General features: G+C 41.9%; 1 protein-coding gene across 9 annotated transcripts in view; it reads right to left on the minus strand.

The window, feature by feature from the left end:
- Nucleotides 1-1,558: 1,558 nt before the first annotated feature.
- Nucleotides 1,559-25,979, minus strand: part of LEPR (leptin receptor) — a 41,068-nt gene continuing 16,647 nt past the window's right edge. For 4 of the 9 annotated variants that reach the window (XM_056355993.1, XM_056355992.1, XM_056355991.1 and 1 more), the window contains 14 exons: nt 23,578-23,723; nt 22,793-22,937; nt 19,608-19,904; nt 19,317-19,434; nt 16,181-16,380; nt 13,955-14,103; nt 13,553-13,709; nt 13,382-13,464; nt 11,744-11,960; nt 10,431-10,613; nt 9,770-9,865; nt 9,120-9,222; nt 8,341-8,416; nt 1,559-3,444 (listed from right to left, as the gene is read on the minus strand). In XM_056355993.1, coding sequence (XP_056211968.1) covers nt 2,629-3,444; nt 8,341-8,416; nt 9,120-9,222; nt 9,770-9,865; nt 10,431-10,613; nt 11,744-11,960; nt 13,382-13,464; nt 13,553-13,709; nt 13,955-14,103; nt 16,181-16,380; nt 19,317-19,434; nt 19,608-19,904; nt 22,793-22,937; nt 23,578-23,723 — 2,786 coding nt within the window. In that variant the 3' untranslated portion in view covers nt 1,559-2,628. Of the gene's footprint in view, nt 3,445-3,475; nt 8,273-8,340; nt 8,417-9,119; nt 9,223-9,769; nt 9,866-10,430; nt 10,614-11,743; nt 11,961-13,381; nt 13,465-13,552; nt 13,710-13,954; nt 14,104-16,180; nt 16,381-19,316; nt 19,435-19,607; nt 19,905-22,792; nt 22,938-23,577; nt 23,724-25,979 lie in introns of those variants that run through there. The other 5 variants (XM_056355998.1, XM_056355999.1, XM_056355997.1 and 2 more) reach the window with 5 other exon arrangements.

Consider the following 25,979-nt stretch of genomic DNA (forward strand, 5'->3'; position numbering starts at 1 on the left):
AGAAGGCTGGTGTGCAGGAATCAAGGTCTTCCACCCTAGCCGGTGCTGCCCCGCAAGGGATCCCCGTGGCGTTAGTGGGGTGGGTTTGGGGGGGCAGCGGGCCTACAGGAGCTGCCCCGCATCTTCCTGCTTCAGGAGGTGTTGGATCTGGTGGACAAACAAACCATGAGGAGAAGCAGAATCCAACACCCAGCTCTGTTCCCTGGGCACTCTCGGGCCGCTGGAGGTTGTGCCACATCAAGTTAACATGCTGGCAGGAGTGAATTTCTTTTTTCAGATGAATGCTAAGCCCAGCATTCACCAGGGTGCTAACACAGCTTTACTCCTGGAACTCTATGGGAACGCTCACGTTTCTCCCTACAGCCTCCAACCACATTTTCAAGTGACAGAAGAGTTTTGACAACGAACACAAAACATGTTGTAATTCCCCCGCCATACAGAAACAAGTCCATTAGATCTGTCATATGCAACATCCAGAAACAAACCCGCCAGCACCAGCCAGGTTAGCAGCTTGCTTGAGAAAAAGCAGTGGGCTCATCCGTAACACTTGTCTTAAATTCAAGGTGGAGACAGATACTCGCTTTGGTCCCTTCTGCTCCGCAGGATTTCTTTCACAAATATTAGTGCTTCCACACTGCTCCTGCCATTCCCTATTGTTGCTGGGGTTTGCCCTTTTGTTTTTAATTGCCTGTATAAGTTTTACATAAATTTAGTTTTGGAATACACAATGTAATCATCTTTCTTAGCTTCTCAAAATAGTTCTTTGAAAAGGCATATATACAAAAATATTTACTAACTATGAAGTAGAAAAAATATATTTGGCTTGCAAGTAAGTGCAGTTTTCTTTACCTGCTTATCCCAGAAAATACAGCGGGGGTGCAAGATCTGATTTTCCTCCCCCCGAAGCCTTCCAGCTGAGCGGAGCTGGGCTTGTGAAGGCCAACAGACTTCCCCAAGCCCAGCCAGCCAGGCCAGTCACCAAAGATGAAAAATACAGGATCCTTGGGACAAATGACTGCCTTTTCTACTGTGGGCTTTTAGAGAAGGGGTTTGGAAGAGATGTTTATTTTACGGCAGTACCATTTCTACCAGACTCTCCCGTTCAGCAACAAAAATGTGGACGTTTTACTTCCAAGTCCATCGTTTTACCTGGATAACACCCCACAATTAATGTAGCCACAAGAATTTTGATTCTCTTTCTCTTCTCACTGTACTGCCTTTAGCTCCTTCCACCATTACTTCTTCAAGGAGTGTTTTATACACCCAGGCACTGCTCAGCACACGTCGCTGCCCTCACGGTTTTTTACAGAAACTTTTCAGTTTCCTTTAAAAGAGCCCCCACAGCAGCAGCCACCAGTCTGCCATCACTGGTCAGGGCTTCACTCTCAACAACTGAACTAGAGCACTCTGACCACTTTTTCAGGTGTGGACCATTTGGGTATTCACAGGCTCAATTTAACACAGATGTCTGCTAAGCAATAAATACATCAGGATTTTGGAGAAAAGACCCCTAACAACTATATTTGGTGTCTGTACAGTGCATCCATTCACCACCAGTTCAAGCACGTACTGATGCACCATGGCCCAGTGTTACTCTTTCTGAGCGTCTGCTGGCTGCACCGGTCCAGGGCAGCTCAGCCAGTAGCACCGTTAGAAATCATTCCCAGAGGAATGCCCACTCTTACCCAGCTTCCCCCCCAAACCAACACATACTTCCATCTACACATTCGGGCACTCCTCTCCCTCTCGCCCGTGGAGTCCCCAAGCAAACGCTGAAACAAGAACAAGCTCTTTCAGCACAGTTTGCTGACATGTCTGAAGAGATACTTTACTCCTAAAAGGAGCAAAGAACCACGTGTCTGGTCTGCACCGCCTGCGCTCCCCCCGGGGACACGTGGCCCTGCCTGGCAGCACCACGCCGCAAGCACCCACCGGGTACGAGCTGCTGGGAACTGTAACGGGCCTTGAGTAACAGCGTGAGAAAGGAGCTGTGTCCGTGCGGCGAATGTTGCTCGAATCCTTCCCAGCCCTCGAGAATCTCCACAGCACGGCCTGCAAAAAGCCCCAACCCCTCCACCTCTCCCCAGCTGGAGCAGTCATCTCTTGTCACGCACTGATGACACCAGGGAGGTGCCGCAGGGCGCTGCCTGCGGAGGAGCAATGCGGTGGCCGTGTACGTTCGTGGCAGCAGCTACAGAGGGCTTATGGCGCTGCCCATGGCTCTGCCCCGCGGACAGGCCACAGCCCAGCCCGGAGCTACCGAGCATCGGCACGGGCGCTACCGGGATCACATCCAGCCCTCTTGGCCTCAACAGCCACGGCACAGAGTCCAATTTCACATGCAGTTCTCCAGCGGGGCGCTCAGACATACACCTACCAGGCATCAGGGACAGGGAAGTTGGCACCAGGGACTAATTTGAACCCCATCAAATCTCTAAAGGAAGGCCTCGCATTTGACAATTAGGTTGAGACGTGGAATTTCTTCCTACTAAAATCCTGGCACTCGAATACAGAACCAGTTACCCGGCTTCAAAAGAGGAGAGCTCCTGAAAGCAGTCGGGAGAGGGGAAAAACGGAGGAACGTATCAACGCCTAAAAACCCAGAGTATCAGACTACACTGGGATGACTTACGAGTTTTTCTCTGTGGTCTCCTGCACCTTGGCAGCAGTCATCTGAAACTGCGGCATGTACGGCACAACAGCTTTATATTTAAGGCTACTTTGGATAAACGCATTTAAATTAGGCGGTGCACGCTGAAGAAACCCCACATCTTTGAGCAGACTGGTTGTACGGAATTGACACATCACCCTGGACCCTTCTGTTACAAAGATGTCATTCTCTTTTTTTTCCAGTGATGTTATCCCTAGGTAATACAGGCTCCGCTCAGGACTGTCTCCATCTGTGAAAGCATCATCCTGCTCTGAAGGCTCAGAAAATCCCTCTGAAGAAATAAGGGAAAGGGAAAGAGTCTTGCTGGGCTGCCTGCCAGGCGGATCAGGTAATATCAGAAATGCCCCATTTCCCACCTCCCAAGAGCTACTGGACAAGGCGCCGGTAACTAAGGAATCTTCCGCTAAGAAGCATCTATCAAAACAACTTCTTAGATTCATTTTCTGTTCATAAAGCCCACTTGATCTGGAGTCACCGATAACGGTAGCGTATTTAATATCGGGCTGCCTTCTAATTTCTCCACTGCTTTTGTCATCATGGGAGCTCTCGAAGAAGCTGCTACTATTGAAATGGCTGCTAGAGCAAGCAGAATCACGTTCAGAGTCTTGCATTTTTGTAAACATTGAATCAATTACTAAAAAATCTTGTGTGTCTTCTTTTTTCAACGCTTTAGTAACACTGATGTCTTCCAGCACTATTTCTGGTTCCAGAAGAAGAGGCTCAAATGACATTGCTTCGGGGTGCTTGATAAAAAGATGCTCAAAAGTTTCAGGCTAGAAGAAAAGATACATTTTAATGCTCATCTATTACTTAATAACTTTATTTCAGCATGAAGCTATTGATTTTAAGAATCACAGAGAAAACACCCATTGCTTTAGTGAAAAGTATATAGTTGCAAATCCTCCACAACACATTTCCTCTTTAGGTCTGCGTGTAGGTGAAGACTGACAGGACAAAAAAAGCGAGAACCTGCCTGTGCGTCAAGGCTCGCAAAGCAAGCGCTCGGTGACGTGCTCAGCGCTCCAGCCAAGACAGCGCGTCATTTAAGCTGGAACAGAAACAGCTGCGTGGTCCCATTCATTTCTACATTAATGAACATGCGCATATTGTTAAAAACACACGCAAGTGCTTTGCAAGACAAAGGTCTTATACCTTTAGATGTCCTTGGCTTTTTATTTAGATTGCATAAACAGACTTAATCATTTACATGTCCACTAAAGTAACTTTCCCTGCTAGGATTGTATCATTTAGGGTAAAATTCTGCCTTTCTGTAGTATTTTTAGGGCGTTCCCATCTGAATAGTAGCTGTACGCTTGAACTGCGTCAAGAGAAACAGACATTTATTTTGGAAAAATGTACGCTTTACTGCTACCTAATAGATATGCACATACAACATACAGCGGCCCGAGCCAATGGCAAAACTGCAACTCCTAGCTACAAAGGAAAAATCACTTGAAAAAACCACGGATTTCCTAATGAATTCAAGACAAAACAAATAGATAAAACCAGATTTTGTGTATATTAGCAAAGCGTGTTGTACAGCAGGAAAGCTGCCAGAATGGCTATGAACATGTCAAAATACTTAGACTAGTATATAATTATAGAAAAGAGTGTACTCACTGGCACAGCTTGGGCTACTACTTCGGTCTAGACCAGCTATCGGTATCGCCGGTGCCCTCAGGTGGCAAAGCTGGCGAGCTGGTTTCCAACTGCTCTGGGACTTGCCCCACACAAGTCCATCACCTTCCCACACCGAAGCCAGCCTGCGCACTGCAGCCTCTCCTACTCTTCAAAATAATGTCCGTAACTGCATCTAAAATGAACCAGCTACTGAAACGAGCTGCTACTCTACTGTACACGGCAAGCCAAATAATCGTAACTTACACTTGTGCGATGAAAGCCATCCTTCCTCTCACAGGTTGGCTGTGAGTTGATACAGGAACAGAGACGCTGCTGTGCGCAAGCAGACTAACAGGCCATCGGTGTACACTGCCCACAGCAGCATTTTTAAATGGGGGACGTATTAATAGGATGCTTTTGAACAACCAAAAATCCACATTTCCTCCTGATATACTGGCCCGCCGACAACCGGCAGCTGGTTTATCCTGCATGGAGATGATTTACATTCCTCCCCAAATCTGCTTGCTCCCTCACCCCAGGCCCCCGGTACCTGCTTTTACAAATGCATGTGGGTACCACAGAAAACACACAGGTAACGTTGCCTGCCAAGATTAAATACGTCATGTTCAAAGACAGGTGCGGTGTTTGGCAAAGGCCACCATCTGTCAACTCAGACACATCACTTACTAAAACATGTCCCATATTTAATCAAATACAATGCATAATCCAGCATCCAGAGTAGACGTAAACCTATAGCATGTCAGCAACTGGAGAGTAAGCTGGGTGAATGGTGCTGTATTTCCACAGGATACACACGTACGGTAGAATCTGGGCACAAACTCTGTTCAACAACAGGCAAAGCAGTTCTGTAAAATGGGAGAAAAGTCATGGCCTCAGGTCACCTGTTCCCCAGCTTTGCTGACCAGATGCAACGAGATCCAACCACAGCAGGGATTTCAAGCAGCGCTGCTCCCCTGCTCAGTCTCGGCTTTAAGCTGTATCTGTCTGACAAGCAAGAGCCTACCCCCAAGCCGCCAGCCAGGCACCACGCCTGAGACAGGCTGAAGTCAAACCTCCTTTGCACTCCAGTGCAAACACAGATACATCACAATACACCATCGGCCCAATTCTGCTACAACCAGATTTTGACTTTCGCAAATATTTAACTTTACACACTGCAAACTGGCCCACGGACATAGCAGGGTAATTTAGAAATGCATGAGCCTTTGCAAAATTGGTGCTAATTTCCCTGTAAAATACTTGTGGTTGTGTTTAAGTAATTTCTCCAGCACTAGGTCCTAAAGTTTTTTTATTTTTATTTACTATTTTATTGAGCAAAAGGAATTTTTATGATTTTGACATCATGCATACATGTAAAGGCTTGTAAGACAGTGTCTCGATGCAAGACTTGCCTGGTTTTGATGCTGATTTTAACTTCTTGCTGCTGTGAGATCAGGATAAAATAATACTCTATAAACACAGTTCCGGGGTACCAAAACCCAAGTGTACTATAGTGAATATACAAAGTAACGATCAGGTGTTGACTCAAGGATTTAATATCGATACGTACCAGGACAAGACAGAAGTTCTACATCAAATGCCTTCAGAAAGACATCAGAACTTTCTGGCAGTGGTATATCGGCTCTTGTTATGTAACTGGTGCTTATTACAGCTAAGGAAAAATGCCATACACTTACCACATGCTGCTTTTTCTACTGGAAATTCCATTCACGCGTACAAAAGCAGGATTTGGTCCTAAAAACACTGTTTCAAAGAATGTGTCCTGGCCTTGGACACTTATGAAGTGGGAGGTGATCATGCTAATCTGAGGACGGGCACTGCACTTTCAGTGCAATTAACTAACATTAAGCAACGTTTTCCAGTAAGATTAGTACAATGTTCAGAAGAGGCATGCTTTCTACTGCATAGCAAGCTGTCAAAAGTCATGTCAAACTTCAATTTCTTTCATACTTGCATGCATCATTTCTTTCCCATTAATTATGGAACAAGGAATATGAATATGGAGCAGTGCCACCAGGGTGTCAGCTTTACCCTCCTTCCCTAATTAAAACTTCATCACCTTTCATACACTTATTTCAGCTCTGCCAGTCGGTGAGGAGAATCATTTCCAACATGCTAAATCCAACGTACAAACTTCATGCACCTCCGCAATCGGGGACAGTGAGGATTGTCACGAGTGCCCTTTTGCTATAGATGAAAAGACGAAATACAGGGGCCTCGGTGCCACTTACACCCCTGCAATTATCAGCTGCTGCAAGAGCCCAGCCCTGGCCATGGAAGCAGCTGTGTCAGACCACTCAGGGGTTTAGTGACCCCCCGCAGTAAAACACGCTTCGCTTTCCAGACCAAGGCAGAGGCACAGGCTCAGCTAACACCAGCCAGTGTGACTGCTACCGCCAGCTGGGAGGACAGCCACTCTTCCCTCCGTCCAACCACAACGGCATCTTCCCCAAAGGAAGGGCTTCCAGGAGCTTCATTTAACATTAAAAAATAGAGCATGGTTCATCAGAGAAGTAAAAAAAGAAAAAAAAAGCCACAGAAAATTGTAAGTAAAAAAAATGAGGAGAAACTGCCCAACCACCACAGAGATCAGATTTTCCTGAAGGATTTCTGGCTTGTTTTTTCAAATACAGATCTAACGTTGGAGATTATTCAAGGCATCTGCACTGATGTGGCTGCATGTTTACATAGTAACAAACAAAGAAGCCACATAACACACACATCAGTATTTTCAGGAAAAAGCAAGCAAGCAAACAGGAAGGCACAACACACACCCAATTTCTGCATTCTCTGAGTTGCTGCAGCACCCAAATGCCTGTAAAAAGTTCAAAAGACTGTAAGGGGACAAACAAGTACTTGTGCAAGTAAGAGATGTGATCGCTTTGATGTGCCTGAAGTCAGTGGAAACTCCCAAGCCAGCTCTCAATTGGAACAAATACTCGACTGGAATTTAAAAAAAACAACCACTTTCAAGTGAGGTCAATAACTGGGCAGATTTGGCACTCAAGCTGGATAAATCCCAAACCAGTCTGATATCTCTGCTTCCACGGCTGTGTCCTGAGAAGGGCTGGGCTCTTTCAACTCCTTTTGAAAGCCAGGGCTTGAAAGTATTCAGCCCTTTGCCAGCCACAGCCTCAGCAGGGCAGTAAACAAGAGTTACAAACGCCAAATCAAAAGTGCTTCTGCCTGTGCAAGTGACAAACTGCACTGTTTCAGTCTGTAATACGGCACTTGCTCCTCATTTTTGTGAGGGCATTTTAGATTTATGACAGAGCTACTTCAGGATTCGTTATATTTAAACAACTCAGCATTGTATTGTATCTGTGCTTCCTGTCTTCTGAATATAAATAGAAAAATCTTCTAACAATTCTGTATAGGAAGCCTGGGAGCTGGCCCAATGGTTCAGCAGGCAGTGACCATGATTAGACTTCAAAGAATGTCCATTCTCTGTTTAAATGAAATGAAATAAAATAAAAGATGAGAAAAGAAACCTTCACTGGGAACGCAAATTAAATACCTGAAAAATCTTCTGCCTTTAGATGCTCTTTCTTTTAGGAATAACAGCCTTGAATTCAGATTATTTTCTCTATGGTTTCACCCTGACGGACTCCGGGACCATGAGAAACTGCCTGCTGGCGCAGAGAGGGTAAGTCCGTGTAAAGCCTCTTGTCACAGCTCATCACACCACAGCTCCCGAGCCACACGCCAAACGGAGAGGCAGCTTACCCCAGCAAAGCACATGCCCTTCGATACACACGTGGTGCTCACCGAGGTGCATAAGCATGACACATATGGGATTCTGCAACTGATTTACTAACTACCCTGCAATTTAAACATTCACAGCAGGTGTTTGGTCTCTGGTCCTGACCCACTTCCAGAGGCTGGCTTCAAGGGGCATGCTGTGCTGCCCGTCCCAGGGGCTCCCAGCTGCTTCCTTCAGTAATTCAGGCAGGGTCTAGCCTAACCAGTGGGGAGAGGTCAGTACTGAGCACACAGCAGTCAGAGCTGGGGACTGGGGAAATACACACCTTCTGGAAATTAACTCCTTGCGCCCAGGAGCAATTCTTGGGGTTTGGAACATCCTCCCAAAACAGCTTCTTCATTCTGAAATATTAGAGAAATTTGGGAGTTGGTACTGTCCTCGTACACTCATGCTACCATCACTCACCTTTGCTATGTCAGAAAAGGAATCTGCGCCAATTTATCCAGATCACTACAATAATGAAACAATCATTTTAGACATTCTAGATGGCCAAAATTTAAGAGGAAAAATAAAGACATAAAGAAGTGACGTACCAGGGGGCAGTGCTGCAAAATATAAAAGGTACAGGTGGTCTTGTCTGAGAGACCCCAACCCACCTCCCACAAAATCCAGAGGGATTTTTACTTCAGACCTTTGTGATGATAATTAAATACAAACCCCAAGGGCTTTACAAATTCAAAGCACGTGACACTCATTAACTTGCCCACAAATCCTTCTGTAGAAGTAAGGAGCACGTGGTATGGGCTGAAGTGATGCTTCCAGTGAAAATGAACAGCCCTGATGGTCCCATTGCTGCAGGGGCCCAAAAGGGCGTGATTTTCACAAGGTAACAAGCCTGCACGCTCAAGACACTTTAATCCTTGGTGCTGTATTCCACAGAGTCCATTGCCTTTCACTACACTGTATCAAATCTATGATAAAACATAATTCCTAGCTTTCCTTGGAAGGACCCTGCCCAGCCATCTGGCAGACAGGCATCATCTAAGCTGCACCGCCTTCCTCTGAAGGCCTCCTGGGACTCGGACATGACAACGAACACCTTACCTTTGGTGTGAAACCAGCAACGCTCCAAGCAACAACACTGAGGTTGAAATAACTATTGGCAGAACCACATAGAGGCTGGCGTTATTCTCATTTTCATATCCACCTAGAAATCAAAGGAATTCAGATAATAACGCAGTAAAATAATTCATCTGTGAACAAATACTTTGCAATAGGGAAATCATAAACAGTAGAAACCACAGTGTAAGTGCAAAAAAAACTTGATAAAAGAGTTTTATTGCACATCAACAAACCTTTACCTTGAGAACAAACAAAGGAAGGAATTATTTCAAATACTGAGGTGACTCCTCCATCCCTGTGGAAGGTGCCCACTGCTCTCTTGCTATTAAGAAATTAAATCAGAGCATATGAAATAAGAGCACAGTCCACAATTGGAGAACGAAGAATCACAGAGCCCTAGGATCTCAGCTGTTAAATCTGATGCACAGGAACTCAGATCCCTTGTTTAACTAATCCCACAAAGAGCTTTCAAATGAAAGCAACTGAAGTCCTAGATCACTCTTTATAGTAATATCAAAATGACTTCAATACTGACATTTCTTTCTGGTAAGATACAGACTTCTCCTGCATTTAAGGTTACTTTTACAAGCTCCTATTTCATAAACAACACTGAGAAAGATCCCGTAAGTCACCTTTGGTAAATTGATCTGTTGCTCTGGATTTGCCAACTCCTCCAGCAAACACAGGGTACAGGCTGAACTGGTACTTCTCAATCAGAATAAAGTGATCTGGAGAGAGGAAATGAGCCTTCTCAATCAAAACTGTTACCCTATTTTTTAAACAATTACCTCCACAGAGGCTCCAAGTCACATATCAGAGTTCAGATCAGCCCAGAGAAGGGAATAACAAAAGTCATCTTTTACAGACACATGCTTCAATATCAGAAGATTAAAACTATTAATCTATACTGGATAACCTAGTCTTTTTCTTTCACGGAATTAACACCTTTATGGGACTATTGTAAAAATTTCTATGAGTAAAGCCAAAATGCAAATGAAATGCACGCATTAACTTGGGTAATTAGCTGGCATACTCAATATTCCAGAACTAATTTTATTGTATTGCCAAAAAATGAACAGACTCCTGAGCTTCATTCTTTATTAACTTGATTGTTATTGCAACAGTCAATCCTTTACAGTCAGTCCTCTAACGATAATCCAGAATTGCTCTACTGGTCCTTACCATAAAAGCCATCAGAGAGGAAGAAGAAAGAATCAGAGAGCTCAGTAATGCTACATTTTTCAGTTCCATGAAAATATAATGCATTATGTTAATTGTTAAGTGCACACTCACCATAAATATAATATTTGCTAATATTTGGAGGAACTCGCACCCATTTCATCTCCTCTTCTTTGTTAAGGTTCTTCCATTCAATAATAAAAGATGTTATCACATAGATCTGAGGTGAAAGCGTCCAAATCAAAATCACACAGGTGCTGTTCACTGGGTAAGCGCTAAGCGACTGCACAGCACTCACTGGCAGAACAAGGAGAAAATGGCCGTGAATTACATGAGCTCGGAGGTGAGATGACAGCTGGGTTAGCAGGAGAGGTGTATACTATCAACTACACACACGGATGACTGCTACAGAGTCAGCATTTTATCATTTACATAATAAAGCCTGACCTTTAGTCCACAAGTTATTTCTCTTTAAGCCAGCAAAGCTTGGTTTACTCCAACTAGTCCCAAACACCAACTAGATAAAAGTTTCTTACCACATCAAACAAACACCCTTACTCTCACATGCACCTCCCTAATTATCACTCCTTCACTGTAAGATTAGCAACAACTACTGAACTGTCAACATCTAGCTAGCAAAGCACACACTGAGAGCCTTGAAAGCTAAACCCTACTGAATCTCTCCAAGTAAAATACCAAGACAGCAATGCAGTCGGACAAACACTTCCCATGACATGTACTACTGACCTCAGGGTTTCCAGGATATGCTTGCACACAGTATCAGAAAGAATTTTATCCATAAAAATGCTTTTGAAATTGCATGACAGCCATAAAGTTCTACAAACAGACTGCAGTAATGTTTCCCACAGCATATAAATGCATATGAATGCTACACAATTGAAGTATTTGAAAGCCATAGCCTTTATTTTATTCATAAAGCAGAGCACAGCCGAATCAATGAAGAGGCTGCCTAGGAAGTAAAGCCAAACCTCTGAAAACTATGTACTCTGGCAGCCCATCAGGTGAGCTGCCGGAGAAACAAGACCACATTTCATTTTGGAAACAACAATACATTCCCTAGCAGGAATGTTGGGTGTTCCCAAGGCAAAGTAAATGAAAAATCAGTTCTACAGCAAGACTTTATTTTTCTTTGATTAATCGTATTCTGTCAGGGGATGAAAGACAGCCCAGTGAAAGACAACTCTTTTCCCAACCCAAAGATCATTAAGATTTTCATGTCATGGAAATTTCATTTTTCAAATAGCTCTGCTGGTGAGATGCAGGATCTGTTTCCTATATACAGCTGAACGTAGCATCATAAAACATTTTTTTATTCTGACAAATACAAAGAAAGCTTTGTCCAAAAGCATTGCAAGGATTCCTAGCATTTTCCACATCTCAAAACTATTACCAACCAGTGTTCTTACCTGTGCTCATCTGCTGAGACAGAGTTAAATTAAAATTAATTGAAGAAACTCCAATTGAATTCATGGCTAAAATTGTAACGGTATGTGTGCGCTCAATCCACGGAAATGAGCAGGTAGTGCCATTATCAACATATTCTGACCACGTGGTGTTTCCTGAGGTCTGATGCTTTATAACGTATCGACTCACACTGCACAATGAGTGATTCTTCATCAGTGGCTGCAGCAAACATTGGCATTAATTAACTTCCCAGTCTTTGATTTCAAAAGCAAATGTTACTTGTGCAGAAGGTACTGTTCCAATTTTAAGAAAACATGACCCAATAAAGACATTCTATAGACCAGCTACTCTCCTTTTAGCAAAGGTGCCATAGTCCATTTAAAGACTTCATTTCTCCTGCCGCTCTCTCTGAGGGCTGACACACTGACTTGCTGCCTTTCCAGTGAAGGGGGGGCAGGGGGGACACAAGGAAACACAAACTTTCAGGCTCCCACTGTCACTCACTGTTTTATGTCAGTATTTTTCAGGACTGAAAAACCAGAACAGATGACTGTTTGCATACCAAACACTGGCAAACAGGAGCAGGCAGGCACTGATGTCCTTTTTTTTCCTCTGTCCTGCATTAACCTTTTAACATAGCTTTGCCCAGTTTACGCGCAGTTGCGGCGGTGTTTATACAGGCAGCTGTCTAGCAGTCAGTGGCACATTCTGCTCAGAGATCCTGGTCAGCAGAACTTGGCAGCTGAAGGCTGCATCTCATTACAAATTACAGTCTTCGATTCTATGTTATTCTTTTTTCTGGGTATTAGAGCAAATTGCAGAGCAAGTCTCTGTTTCACAGCATTTGTGTAACTCACACTGAAAGCAGAGGCTGACACGAACACCTAGTACGGCACTGACACTTCAGCTGCATTATTAGTACAGTGCGGACAGCAGGTCAGGTCTCTGCACAAAGGCCAGAAGCTTGTAGCCTGCTCAGAGATCTGAGGGCTCTCCTAAAGCAGTGAGGACTGTAAGACTTCAGGAATTATGGGACGCTCCACGTGGCTGCGATGCAGCCGCCCATGCAAATCCATGGCTGTGGTGCATGCAGCTGGACCCCAGATGTGTCCACCCTACAAAACTCAGCTCAGTGGCCAAGTCTGGAAACATGCCTGCTGCCAGCGTTCATCTGTGCTGAGCCTCACCTGCCTCCCACCCACCCAAAGCAACCACACAGCACCAGGGGAGTTTCTGTCCTACTACATTACTATAAACTTTGTTACGATGAGGGTACAAAATCAGCCCAACGTGTGCCAGCTAGCTGCAAGAAAGGCTGGAGAATAAAAACAGACAAGGCAGGGAGGAAGTGATATCAACAGGAGGGAGTAAATCCAAAGTGGACCAACTGAGCTAAGGCGGTGAAACCACCTCCCATTGTACCACAGTACTACAATCAATACTCACTTGCCTCCAGTATTAGCCAAGAGGCAGGAACCCAAGAGAAGTCATACCCCAAGTGCCTTGCACACCAAGCCCCACACCCAGCAAGTGCCCAAGTTCACCTCCCAGGGAAACACGTGTCTATCATACTCCCTCTCTGGCCATCCCACCAATGGTTTCTGAGTCAAAGTGAAAGATCAAAACATAATTGTTCTCACCTTCCACAGCAGCGTAACATTCTTCTGCCTCCTTGCTGGATCTTCAGTAATAAGTCTCCAAAATTCAGGGCCTTGTAAGGGGGCTGCAAGATTACACGGTTTTGGAAGAAGTGTCACACTTCTGTCTGCAACCACACAGACCACCACCGTGCACTCGCAAAAAACACATACCTTTGATATCTTTTACAAGCGTATAGGCTGATCTGCTCCAGTTGCTCCAGTAACCTGACCCATCCAGTTCTCTGCACCGGACCTGAACAACATACTCAACACAAAGTTTCTGAACTTTTATTAGAGCTGACCTTGGCACATTTGAAACTTCATAAAGCTGCAACAGAAGTAAAAAATATCTAGAGTAAGAACAAAAGGCTGTTTAGGCATCAGTTAAGAGTCAAAATTCCTGAAAATGAATCCAATGAAAAAGTGGCTTAATCAGTAACACTCCATCGCTAGATAATGCAAATGCTCATAACCATGATTCACTGCATGCCGCAAATTCCACAAAAGCCAGCTAACGCACTAAGTGACAACACCACAAGTCATGCTTCAATCTGGATTACAAAAAGACAGTACCTCCCATGTAATTTCTTCCCTGTTCACAGCATACCGAATCTGAAATTGAAGGTCATTGTTTGTAAATGCTGGGTTTGTCCAGCTCACATTCAGCAGCCCAACATGCCGGGTGATTTCTGCTTTAACATTGGAGGGAGGAAGCGGCTTCACTAGAAAATTGAAAGAAAAAAAGAAAAGAAAAAAAAAGACTATAATGTCTGCAGAGACATTTCGCATTAAATCAAGTCATCATGGTTTACTTTCTCCTGTCCTGAGGGTGGCAGCTAACACATTGTGGCCTCTGTTATTCCAAGTAAGGCTGGACTATCGCGCAAACACAACAATTCGCCCACCCAGGCGGGCTGGCCCTTCACTGCAGACAAAAGCACTGCTGACTGAGAAAAGCAATGTATGCCTAACTGGAAACTCATTCCAATTCTGACCCAAACTAAAATCACCAAAGAAAATCTTAAGCTGAAATATCAAAATCAGGGTTTCTCACAGAATAGACATTTAATTTAAAAATAAATTTTAAAAAATAAAATTTAAAAAAAAAATCCATGAGCAAGTTTCAGTACGTTTCATCTTAATTTAAACCACAACAGCTTCTTATTGGTGCTAGCAGCTGGTACCTCCCCTGGTACAAACAACAGAAAATACAGCCTGGCACTAAGGGGGGGCACCACGGTGGGAAGCAGCAGCACACAGGGCCCAGAAAGGCAGCTCCTATAAATGCTCACGACAGACATTGTGTGATGATTAATGGAAATATTATGTTAAGGTTTGATTTCACTAATAGGAAATTCCACCAAAACTGAGCTTCTCCAGCAGACTGAATAGGACTGTCACAAAGCCCTAGTTTGTTAACAAAGAAAAGTTAGAATAAACTTGTTTTGACTAATGAGATGGTGAGCACAGAGAAAACAACCAAAAAAATGAAACAAGCTTTAAATTTGGGGTAATAGAATGAGTACACCTTGTTTTACCATGATACAGAGCACCTTTCATCCAGCGTAGGTCAATTCTGTTCATCACTTTTTAGTTAACATGATGACTTGAATCAACCAGACTAGTAAAGTTCTGCTAGAATTCCTCGCTGAGCAGCATCACATAAAGCCATCATCTTTCCCAAGAGCACAGGCGTGCCCGACACACCAACACCACGGCTGCCACACTGACGAGGTGCCAGGCTCCCTGGCAAATGGCCGAAGCAGCAGAAGTGCAGGATCTGCGCCCACCAGCCCTCACAGCACCCTCCTTTCTGGTGCCCAAGGCTCCCACTGGTTCTCTGATAATCAATGAATGTGCTTGTCAAAAAGGCACAAGCAGCAGCTCTCTGAACTAGACAGGAGCAATCTTGAAAATTGCAAGGCCACCGCAATAAGAATAATAATAGTTATAATTCTCATACCCCACTTAGCTATGATGCACTAAACTCTGCCTTTCCTTCCTGTGACATTCGTTTTTGCTTATTCTGTTTAAACTTTGAAATGCAAAGGACAGTTTGTTTTAAGCTATGTTCTCTGTATGCATGCTTCCCCATAGGCATTATAGATGTATTTTATTATTCTGCTTTATTTCATGTAGCACTTCTGTGGTCTAGCTGCCATGTTTTCTCTCTACATATGTTCACACTCGTGTCCAAAAAATACACAGTCCAACAAATGCTCTGAGTTATAGACCAGATAATAAGACTTGCTTTGCACATTTTGCAGTGTTTGAAACACCCACTGTTCCTGCCTCTTGCTTTTACACAAATCTAAGATCTCTGTGCCACAAAACGAACTCTTGAAAAGCACGCAAAAGTAGGATTTTAACGATTTTAAATGAATATAACTGTGTAACTAATACATCTAGTGCTACACTGTATTAACGTATAAACTTAACTAATTGAAGACTTCAGAAAAATTAGATAACTAAGAACCTTCAAAATGAGACTGCCTTTTTAAACATGATACTTGCATTTTCAGTAGATGTCTTTGCAAAACACCTGAGAGGATAAAAATGCAAAACCGGACATTTTATCAGTATTAGGTGCAGTTACAATCTGCTGCTGTGCCAAGAAAAATGTATGAAAACAACATTTAATGCAATGTCTTTTAGAAGACAGTACCAAAGCTCTTATGTTTTTATGTTCTTTCCAAAATCTAGTTTATTTAAAATGCTGTGAAGTACTTTACCTACACCATTTAAGGAATCAAATCCAATGTCACAAGTGAAGAAAGATGTGCACAAATCTTGACCTACCCACATCTGCTGGAACGACACAAGTTGGTGAAGATTCAAGAGTTCCTAGTAAGTGCTTAAACTCTATCCACATGGTATATCCAGATAAAAGAAAAATAGGCTGAAATGTACACTCAAAAGAATGATTCTTCTGTAAATGGCATTCTTTCACCTCTGATTTTGGAGACGTACTTGGAAAGTCAGAACAATAAATTTTGCTCCTTAAAAGAGAAAAAAAACCCATTCAATTAATACATTGGAACTATAAGCTGCTCATGTAAAGGCATCAGTAAAACAGAACTCTGAAGGCAATTAAAACAAATGGTGTCACTGGAACCATCTGGGCTTTTTTTATTATTATTTGGACAGATCTTGAACTTGAATCTACACTGAATAGATTAAAGAGACTACAGTGTTACTCCTCAAAGCTTTGGCTCTTAGCCTAAATAAAGCAGGATATAAAGGCTCTCCCCAGTGCAAAATCTTTTGATGAGAGACTAACAACAGGAAGAAACAGGTACCAAAGCAGGCATCTCCAAATACTCATAAATCATGTTACTTCAGTGGTATGTATTAGCAATAAACAGAGCAAGGCAGATCTCCAGCCGGGAATAAGACTTTCAAAATACCAACTGGCGTCCAGGGGAAAGCTGCCACGTGGACGAAACGGGCATGTACAGTGAATTCCCCAGGAGATGGAAATCCCATAAAAGTATCAATTCTGGAGGGCACCATTAAAATCCCACATACAGTCAGTATCACATCTGGCAACAGAACAGAGGAGACCCAGACTCTGGATAAAATGGCACTGAACATCTTATCGGTGATGGAAAGTTTTCGTGTTTCTCCTCATTTCTCCTAAGCTTGTGCGCAGCTCAGACTTGTGGTGAGAGTGGCCAGATAGGGTATTAGTTACTCAACTGAACCACAAAAGTTACACTTAGCTGAATCTCTCCTGCTCCTGCCAACATAGCTAATACAGATTAAACTGGTGCCTTATGCTTTGAAGGTTTAGCTTAGCATTCACTGTTTTTACAGGATGACCATTTCTCCTCTGTTTCTGTTGGCAGCACTGACTGCAGAGGAAGACGTACTAACAACCCAAACAAAACAAAACACCAACTGTGAAGCTATCACACCACATTACTGAGGAGCGTTGGATTTCATCTGTAAAATGTAATTGCATCAGCAACTAAGAAGAATAGCTTCATGCTCCTGGAAAACACAACACGCCTGATGTTGATGCAACACATCTAACTTCCAACTTCCGCTGTGAGGACTTGCCTATGTCTAAGCAAATACTAGCAACTCCAGCATATTTATGGTGCCTCTTGCAATCAAGCTTGGGCAATTAAAAAACCTATTTCATGTGGTTTCAAGCTTGTAAACATTCGAGTTCTTTTTGTATTTTTGTTCCCAATATGCAACAGAATGTTATGCAAATGATACTGGTTGGTTTTGTAACTATAAATTTTTAAATGTCTTATACTTCCACTTTTGGGTCGTCACTACATTCATGTGATCCCTCACAATTTATTTTTTTATTTCTCTTCTTTCAGATCTTACTGTTAACAAACCAAAAAAAAAAAAGAACAAAAAGAAAGATCACAAAAAATACTATCATCTGGGAAGCATTTTCAGCCTGTATTAATGTTCACCATTTGATCTAGCAGGAACACTGTAGCAAATATACAGATTATCACCTCCTATTAGAAAATAGCATTTTTAACTAAACCTGAACAGTGAAAAAGTTGGAATGAAAACGTGGCAAGAGCAGCATGTTTTTTATTTCAAGAGCCCTGCCCAGCAGTACACTCATTATATGAATATTTGTAAAGGCAGTTTAAACAAAACCTACCTTAGCAGTCAGCTAGTCACTAATCCTGCCCTAAAAGCCTCCACCTGAAATCTCGAACATTCTAGTTATTACTTTAGTCCACAAAATCCTGAGAAATGTTCACCTGCGTAATACAATAGTTCAAAACTTCAGTCCACCTCCAACAGGGAAGACAGTCCAGCTTTCCAAAGGATTAGGCCCTTGGGCTGATTTAAGCTTGTTTGCCAAAACTTCCGCATATCCAGTCCAGCACAGCAGTAAAATAAAAAATTTGTTCTCAGGAAGGGTTGTCTGTCTATCTTGTTTATTTAAAGACTAACACAGTTCTAGGAAACTCCCAAGCTCAATATATTAGTAACTCAAAGGGATTTTTTTTAGTTTCATCATAAAACAATAATCCCACCGGCAATACTTGTGCACACAAATGAAGATAAGGATGATGACACCACTGATTTAATTATCGGTTTTGTATTTTGTAAACTTTTTTTTTTTTTCTCCGCACCACATCCCACTTCTCCTGCTCTATCCAAAAGACAGACAAAATTTAACCAACTACCTGAAAGCTAACCAGGCCAAAACACCTGACCAAAATGATGAAAACTAAGAACTTCTCTAGCCACCAAAGATGCTACCTTCATAAAACAATATGCCTACTGTGAACCAAGATTTGATTAGCTCTTTATAAGCAAGATTTTATTCATCTGGAACGAATTAAATTCCATCCCTGTGTTTTTATCTGCTGTCTGGATATAGAAAAAAAAGATACAGAATTACAGAAAAATTGAAGATTGAATGGAGACCTCGAGAGGTCTCAAGTCCTACCTCCAACTCAAAGCAGGGTTAAATTCAGAGTCAGGTGAAGGTCCTGTCCAGTCGAGATCTGAAAGTCTCCAAGGACAGAGATTCTACAGCCTCTCTGGGCCACTGCTCCAGTGCTCAGTCACTCTCACTGTGAATGGCTTTTTTTCCTTATTTCCTTACAATTTGTAGATACGAGCAACTAGAAGAATAATTTTTTTATAACTGATACAAGCAAACACATCTACTTTAAAAGAACTGGCTTCCAAACTGCATCTACAGGTTTTACAAAAGCTGAAAAAAACCTGTAAAAAGAATCAATGTTACAGACTCTGGTATCTACAGTTCCCATTCTGCACACGTGGTTAACACCCCTGGAGTTCCACTTTGGAAAAATTCCAGCTTACAGAAACTAAGCACAGCTTATAATTACATTTATTCAGAATTCTTTGATGTAGTAGTATTTCCAGAGCAATGCTTTCCCAACATACATTCCAAACTAACATTAAAAGCTATACATACCTGTAGTATCTTAACTGCAAGGAACTCCCCAGGAGCAATGTGTTTGGGTTTGCAGACCATCTGCAAGTCATTTTAGTTAAGTACCCATCCGTTTCACATGTGATAGCAATATTCACATCTAATTAAAACACATTGAAATGTTATTAATAAAGATATAATTGCTTATACAAAAACCATGCATTACAAATCATAACTGCTCAATAAAAGCTAACTGGAGTTTAAAATGGAAATATTCTGAGCCGACTATTAAAATGCACCAAAATTATAATTTAAAATCATCTGGAATCTTACCTACTACATATAATTCAGCGTATCTATGATGACATTCCCTATTTTGATGACAACAGTATAATGCGTTATAGAAGAAACTTCCTCTAGGTTTTGTTGCTTTCAAGTTGAAAAGAGTAACTTTGCTTACGCGATCATTCACAAGCGTATACTGACTTTCTGGGATTTCTTCTGCTAAATTCAGCCACCAAACAATCTTCTTGGACACTACAATCTTGGTTTTGTTTTTATAGATGCAATGAAAGGAAACATTAGAACCAACACTGGTCAATATCTTAGGAGGGAAGTACAGGACTTCAGCTACGCAGAAGTAGGGAAAAAAAAAGGAAAAAAAATCCATTGAGATTAGAATCTGAACAAAAAAACAGAAAAGCAATGTCAATAGAAAAATATTAGCATTATTATTATCATCCAGTTCTATTTCTAAATTTCCTACTTCTTAATTACTATTAGTAACTATAGGGGAGAGGTGCAGAAACGAGCCTTTGACTGTCTCCATCTATAACTGATGTTTGTAAATTTTGATAAAAATAACCTTTAATATCCCCAGGCAAACGTGAACTAAATGAGCAGAAAAATCACTGGAGGCTACAGCAAAAGCAATACAGAGCAGCACAAGGGAAACAGGGAAATACACAGGCTCTTGTAAATTAAATCTTGGGAAAAACTAGATTGACACTGCTGCTTGTTACTCAGCCCACTTTAAGGCATCAGGTCAGCTTATTTAAATACTGCAACGAGTACTTGCAACCTAGAAAGGACTAGCTCCTGTAACTCATCTCGCAACACAGAAACCACAAATTTTAAAATTGTAACATTGTCCTCAGGGAGAAGTGAGAGAAGATCTAAGTAAAAACATGATGTTTGGGTTTGGAGGAAAAAAATACATCTAACTCTCTGAATCCTGCAGGGATGTTGAAATCATATGGTAGCTGAAGCATTACTGTAATACTGGAAGAAAGAAAACTGTAAAACTGAACACAGATTTTGAGTGAATTGCTGTGGAGGACTGGGGAAGAAGGGCCTGAAAAAAATAAATTTTTATAAAATAATAATATTCAAGCTTTCCAGTAGTTTCTACTCCTGCTCCTACTGAAGTCAGCAGGACATTAACATCTCAAAAACTTGTTTTAGATTCTCAGCGGTGCAGCTAATACCACATGGTAGCTGTGATACAGTAATTCATTCACTTAGGCATAAAGACACTAAATTTGCAAAGCATGTAGGTACACATAAGCTCAGCATCGTTAGTCGGGTACTCAAGGAAGCTACAGGTGTTATTTACCTGCTGAAAAGGAACAGTTTGCCAAAGATCAACCCAAAGCCAGCAGGAAAATTCTTTAAAGGTCCCATTTGCTTCCCATAGTTGCGGAAACATATCAGATCTTTTTTGGCTATTTGCAAAATACAGGCCTTCTCAGATAGAAGAGCAGACTTAATATTGTCATTGTCAGAGACTTTCATGTTAAATATAAATCAGAACATGAAGCTAGTCAGCTGTCCAAAAATATAACTGCCTGATTTCAGCATTTGCTCTTCCAGTGTTAATGTGCCTCCCTGGATGCAAGGCAGTGTTCCTGCTCTGCTGCTCCCAGCTGTGCTGCACACTCCGCTGTTCTTCCATTGGCTCATCCTAACTCTGGCCATTAGGAGAATAGGCCAATCTGAGCATCCTGCAGTGAAGAAATTAGTTCCTCTATGCCGCCATCAGGTTTGTCACAACGGGATTATTTGACTGATAAGATGTATGTTTAATACAATTACATATCCCGTAACAGGATTAACGAAAAATCATCTTAGTGTCTACTGCACCTCTTTTTAAATCTGTATTTCTCAATGCACACAGAAACTGAGAATGTCAGTACATGTTTGTGAGAGAGAAAACATATATTTACCCCCAAAAAATTCTCAAAGCTTTATAGCTATAAATATATATACATGCACACAGACACTTTTCTTTTAAATGTATATATACATCTATATATATGTAAATCCAAAAGACTAAGGGGCAGTTAGGCCTCTAGACATATATAATCAGGCATCCTGTGTTTCATGCTCGACTGCTGTGAGGGTCTGTGTATTTTCAGCTTTCGTGGAAGAGAGCTCCTTCTGCAAAGTTTAGCTACTTCTTTGGTACTCAATTTAAGCACACATATTACACTATTTAGCATACAGTAAGCAGGTGTACATGTAAGCAACTAGGTAAGGCACTAGTATTGTCATGTAATAGTTCAGAGGATACCTGTGACAACACAGACCAAAACATTCCCAGTTAATCATAAGCAGAGCATGGAAAAATACAATGCAAAAAAAATCCTGAAATTCTCAGGCTGACCCAAACCAGCTCAATCTGCAAAGCGAATCAGCAATCCTGGTAACTCACCAAGGATTTGCCAAACAAAATTTATTTTCTTGCCTATATTCAACTCTCAATAGAGAGTGAGCCATTATGACCTATCATTTTAGCAGGAGCTATGTTGATATAAGGGACCTCATTAAATCCTGACAGCCCTTTACTCAGTCCAGGAGAGCTCTTACGGTGTGCAACATGTCAGGAACTCACCCTATTTGGGTAGTACATTTTTTACAGTATATAAGATTATACACATACACTAAAGCCACATGCATTGAAACTGACTGACTGGGGCTATCATGGAGTTTACGGATGGGGCTCACAAACCAAGATGAATTTGGTTAAATCTACAAACCCAAAACTTTGTTCTGTGCTTTTCATTTAGCTACAAAGCCTCATACTAAACTAAAAGTTAAGAGAAAGCATCGGGAGAAAAATCTTGTATTAAGTAGAGATTAAACGCTGCCCACTGTCTTTTGAAATTGAAAAACCCTTGGAAAAAGAGCTTTTTCTGGGTCTGAACAGGTGCATAGTGAGCAACAGGGCCAGACAAGGAGTAGTCACGGAGATGGCTGTGCAGTCCACATGCATTAGTCCAGAAGTCTTTTAATTCAAGTCTGTACAAAGGAAAGCGCAGAATCTCTGGCAAAGCCATACCGGATTGAGAAGCAGGAGGAGAAAGAACTTCCACAGGATTTTTCAGCCCAGCTCATGCATACTGTGCCTCCCTGGATAACACATGCTCTCAAACAGTCATTCCACAAAACAAACTAAACTGGGCAATCTGTTCTATTCCAGAAGACTTACTGCACGTAAGTGCCTGCATGTGACCTACCTCCCAAGTTGAGGTTATACGGTATGCTCCAGTCACTCCAGAACCCTGGACCCCGGTGATTCCGGCACCGCACTTGAACTAAGTATGAAGAATCAAGTAGCATATTGTCTATGGCCAGTGAGGTTTCTAGAGCAACACGAACCATCTGTTGGTTTACCAGAAGCCATCATTGTTGTATAATAAACAGAAAAAAAGAAAGAGACAGAGAGAACCAAAACAAATGGTCTAGAGAGTAGGTTTTAAGTAGCAAGCTGGGTAAAAATAAAGCTTTCTTTTTAAATTTACTGTAAGTTGAATATGGTGTAATACACGTTATTATGGACTTCTAATTAACAGCTGCTTTTATTCCAGAGCCTATTGCATGATAGCAACAGAAAAAGCAACTCACTAATAAAAAGCTATAATTATTAGCATCTATTGTGGAATTCAGGGTTTGCTGAAAGGAGAAGCTTTGCCTTTAGACTTCACAGAATCTAGAATTTCATGCAAAAAGAAAGATAGGAGTTTGTTTATAAGACCCAACAGGAGACAAGTCATTCATCATTGTGCAGGGGCTCTCCTAGTGTAAGAGACAAAGTCCAGCTTTCCAGCTTTACCACACTCTGCTGACATTTACCAGGGTCTGCTGAACACACCAGCTCAGGAGAAACCAGACCAGCCATGTTGCTCAACCCACCAGAGCCAATGCCCAAGACAAGGAGGATGATAAGAAATCCCGGGCTCTGGAGAAGACCCACCAACATGCACTGCTCCATCACAAAGCAAAGCGAGCAGAGCCGACTCACCTGCCAACCACTTTGACCGGAATTTGCAGAGATTTTTACTTCATACTGAAGCGGGTATGGCATCAGCACAGGGTCAGACCAGCAGATCTTCACTTGACCTTTCTCTGCCATTTCTAGATGCAGGTTCAAAGGAGGTTCTGGTTTTACTGCGGACAAATTAATTTACAAGTTTACCACTAACCTTACTGCCTGTAACTGCTGGCAGTAATGAGATTTTACTGATTCAGAGGTCTCTTTCACGCCTTTTCTTTAAATGCATTTTTCAAGAGCTGTTCTACAGCTAGTGTATGACAAAGTAATGTCGTGTAATATCACTGGAAAACTGCACCTTGGCACTGCTATATAGTTACTTACCAGGACCTGCTGTCTGACCTAACATTTGCCTTAAAATTACATTAATTTCTTGCCTTGGGCCACGATTCTTCCACATAACTAAGCACTAACTTAGCTGCTTTGCTGAAAAGAGGACTGAGAAAGGTGGGAGCGCTGAGCAATGCAATTTGTTCAGCTCCTTAAGAGACAGGAGATACTATCATTGTACTGTACACAAAGAAATTCTAAATATTCCTATCCCTTCCACAGTTATTATGGCTATTAAAGGTCTCCAGGAGAGCTACACTAGGGCAAAGTAAAAAAATGGAGGGTTTCAGAAGTCTCCCACAAGGATGCAGATAACTCTCTGGACAGGAAAATGGATGGGCAATTCAGAATGATGATTAGGATTACATTCACTCCTCCTCAGACAAAGGCAAGGAACCTAGATCCTACTTTTACCTGTTACTAAGAGCTTTTCAAATCACTGTGTAAGTACAGTGTCTTTTAGGTGATTTTGTTCTCATTCACAGCTCTGAGTCTCTCCCATGCAAGAACAATATCCTGCTAAAAATCACTGCAGAGAATAATACAATGTGTAAAAGCTAAAAAGAAAGCATTTTCAAGGGTCTTTGGCAGTGGGCACATATTCACTTCCAGTTCCATCTGCACTGGGCGTCCCCAGCCTGCCCCCACACCATCCCAGATATAAACATCTGTAATTTCATTCAGGGCTTTATGCTGTCTACACTACATTTTTCCTAACCTGAAAAATATGAGTGCAGGAGGCTGGAAAGGCTCACAGAAGTAGTTCTAATGAGAGAATGAAAGTGACGGTAACCTCCATATGGAGGTGAAGATGGGCTGGTAGCAGTAATCGAGCTGCGGTTCGGAAGGAGATGCACGCCCATGGCCATTAGCTAGTGACACAGAGAACCAGAATTGCCTCCTGTCATCTGAACCCCGCGATCAGACAACAAATCAGTCTTACCCAGAACCTCCTACAGCTGCTGCCAGGTCCAATAAAGTAAGAGTCTGCCTCTATCAATACCAGATAAAATACAAAATGGCCTTTCACTGATGTCTTGGCTCTTCAAGGTGTCTCATTAAGTGGTATTACCGCAACCTCACTAAGTTTACCAAAACCCTAGTATTACTTTCAGTATAAGTTCACTACACTAAGTCAGACCTTATTTTATTATTACTTATAGACCATCTCAAAGCAATGGCCTTAATGAAGTCCAGCAGGAAGTAACTTGGGAGGCAGCATAGATTTTAAAACAAAAGTCAGTAAGTTTTACATCACACTTTTGAGATCTTACAATCAGATAATGATGTCTGTTCTACTGATGCCACCTGTTCTACCAATATCATCTATAAGCAACTACAACTCTGCATTACATAAGTACTCATAGTTTTACTTTAAAATAACTCTGCTAAATCGCAGCAGAACATACACTAATATTATGCATTTTAAAAATATACTTCACTAAGCAGAACAGACTTATGTAATTTTAAATACTGGCAGACACAACTCTGAATTTTTAATTTTTTCCTGTAGCATAATTTAAAAGCAGCATGATGCAAAAATGCAATCTCTCATCTTTAAAATTAGCCCACCCAGTTTTAACTTACTCTGCCTGCAAAGCACACCAGTGACGAAAAAGTTTATAAAAGTTGTATTATTTCCCCCCACAGCTGACAGAGTCCCCACCATTTTAAAATTTGCTAAGATCTGCAATAACTGTGCACATTGGATAGCAATACATATCGAATTCATTATGTCAGTATAGTTTTAACTTGATTAAATAGAGAAGGACGTTTTCCAACTTGGAAAACAAAGGTACTGTATGTGTAAGGAAGAAAGCATCAAGACAACAGAGCTGCTTGAGAAAAGAGGTGGGTTTATTTGCTAAGGAAGCTTAGGAATAGCTTTCCCCCTTCCCCTCACTTTTTAACTTAAGATCTCAGCAACACAGACAAGCTCTACCACTGCCCCAGGCTCAGGCACAGGGAGGTCCTGATTAGAAATGAAAGCTCAAGTATGTTGACAGCCTGGCCTTTACTCAGTATGGTTTTGTACTAGAGCC

Source organism: Falco biarmicus, chromosome 11, assembly GCF_023638135.1.
Source record: "Falco biarmicus isolate bFalBia1 chromosome 11, bFalBia1.pri, whole genome shotgun sequence".
In the NCBI taxonomy this organism is placed as follows: domain Eukaryota; kingdom Metazoa; phylum Chordata; class Aves; order Falconiformes; family Falconidae; genus Falco; species Falco biarmicus.